This window comes from Macadamia integrifolia, chromosome 5 (assembly GCF_013358625.1).
Source record: "Macadamia integrifolia cultivar HAES 741 chromosome 5, SCU_Mint_v3, whole genome shotgun sequence".
Taxonomy (NCBI): Eukaryota; Viridiplantae; Streptophyta; class Magnoliopsida; order Proteales; family Proteaceae; genus Macadamia; species Macadamia integrifolia.
Genome location: NC_056561.1, coordinates 39,176,859 through 39,178,597, shown reverse-complemented (window position 1 = coordinate 39,178,597; position 1,739 = coordinate 39,176,859). Strand labels below are relative to the sequence as shown.

General features: G+C 36.3%; 1 protein-coding gene across 3 annotated transcripts in view; it reads right to left on the bottom strand.

Annotated features, from left to right (window-relative positions):
- Window positions 1-1,739, bottom strand: part of LOC122079397 (ADP-ribosylation factor GTPase-activating protein AGD3-like) — a 39,024-nt gene that overhangs the window by 10,162 nt on the left and 27,123 nt on the right. For all 3 annotated transcript variants that reach the window (XM_042645823.1, XM_042645824.1, XM_042645825.1), the window contains 4 exons: window positions 800-865; window positions 646-693; window positions 431-526; window positions 286-327 (listed from right to left, as the gene is read on the bottom strand). In XM_042645823.1, coding sequence (XP_042501757.1) covers window positions 286-327; window positions 431-526; window positions 646-693; window positions 800-865 — 252 coding nt within the window. The remainder of the gene's footprint in view (window positions 1-285; window positions 328-430; window positions 527-645; window positions 694-799; window positions 866-1,739) is intronic.

Genomic DNA, 1,739 nt, shown 5'->3' with positions numbered 1-1,739 from the left:
AAAAAAAAAAAAAAATCCTGGAATTTTGGAGACCTCCTGGGTTGGTCATCTCCGGTAAAAGAAAATGTTAAATTGGTATACCTTCAATTTCACACAGAATAGTGTTTGCAACAAAACAATTAGATTTTCTTTTTCATCAATAATAATACATCATGTTTTTTCCCTCCTTAGGTTCCAGTCTGTTATTTATTTATTTTTGCCAAAACAATTGAAGAGATTGTACAAATGAAGTAAACCACAATTACTTAAAGCCACTAAAAAATGTACCAAATAAAAATAATATACCTGGTTGATATAAGGCTCCATCTGGTGCAATAGCTCATAACCCTGCATAGAGGTCCAAGACAAAAAGGTTCACAAGCAACATACAAGCAACATAGCACTTTGAAAAACAGAAGAAAAGATATGAAACCAAGTGATTCACATCCACCTGTTTGAAATAACGAAGATGAGCGTCCATTGTCCCACTAACTGCCTCCAAAAATTCAAATCTCTTCTTTGCTTCAACATTAGAAAGGGCCGTAACCTGGATACATGCCAAATAATGTGAATATAGCCTTTTCTGTCATGGCTGTATCTGAACCTTATATTTCTCAATGAAAGATTGCTATTAGCCAGATGAATGGTTGCATAAAGTTCACTAACCAGACTGAAGCGAGCTTGCTCAAATGTAGACCTTGCATTGTGAAGCTCCTGAAATATCTCCAAATAAAATTAGAAATCAAAGAATGAAGAATAGTCCCAATAACCTATAAGATACTTTATGCACCAAATAATCGAGCCTTTCACTTGTGTGCACCTCTTCTAGGACACTAGCAACATCCATCTTCGTGCCTTTCTTCAATGACAAATACTTTTCTCGAGCCTGTAGCATTAGATTAATAAAAAAATCCACTCATAATGACTGATAACAAAACAGCTTAACATTCATACAATAGTACAATCAGCTCAGCCATGAAGTATGTATGTCCTTCCTAGAAAATTCAAATTTAGGGAAAAATTACCTAAATATATGAAATAATATACTGACTAAAAAAATTAAACTATTTGAAAAATAATGGAATAGTACAAAATAAAGTTGAATATTACCCAAATTACACAAACAGTGACCTGAATACGCCTTGGGCAGTTGGATACACTCTTTTGGACAGTATTACCCTTCACTATCGAAGGAAAAATGAATGATGGTTTAGGTAAAAGGATTTATTGTAGAATAGGACAGCTAAGCAAAGAATTCAAATGCAGGCATGCGGTGGTTCTGTCCCATACATTGGATATCATATCATAGAATGAAGAAGAAAAGCTCCAATTGTTATCATGTTTGATATCACTTGGGGCCTTTCCTCATGTAGCTGGTTATGGTAGCATGAAGTTTTAACTGTCTCTGTTTTGAAAAAGAATGAAATCTGGACAGGCTGAAGATGGAGGTGGGAGGGTAAAATGATCTCAGGATCAAATCTTCAGCATTGAGATGCTTAACACAACCGTTCCAGTTTATTGCGCTGCAATCAAATGCACTTTGGCCATGGAGCAAGCTTTACTCCCACTGCCAGAATTCAGTTAGCTTTTGTGGTAAAAGGAATAATCATTTGCTGTTGAAAGACAAGCCAGAAGGTGAAGACCTTGTAAATGAACTTACGCTGAACCACTCAACACCATGGATATCTGTACTAGTTGAGCTGGATCCGTTTCAAGTGACTCAAGAACTACATAATCCCACACCCCCCCACCCCCCCCAA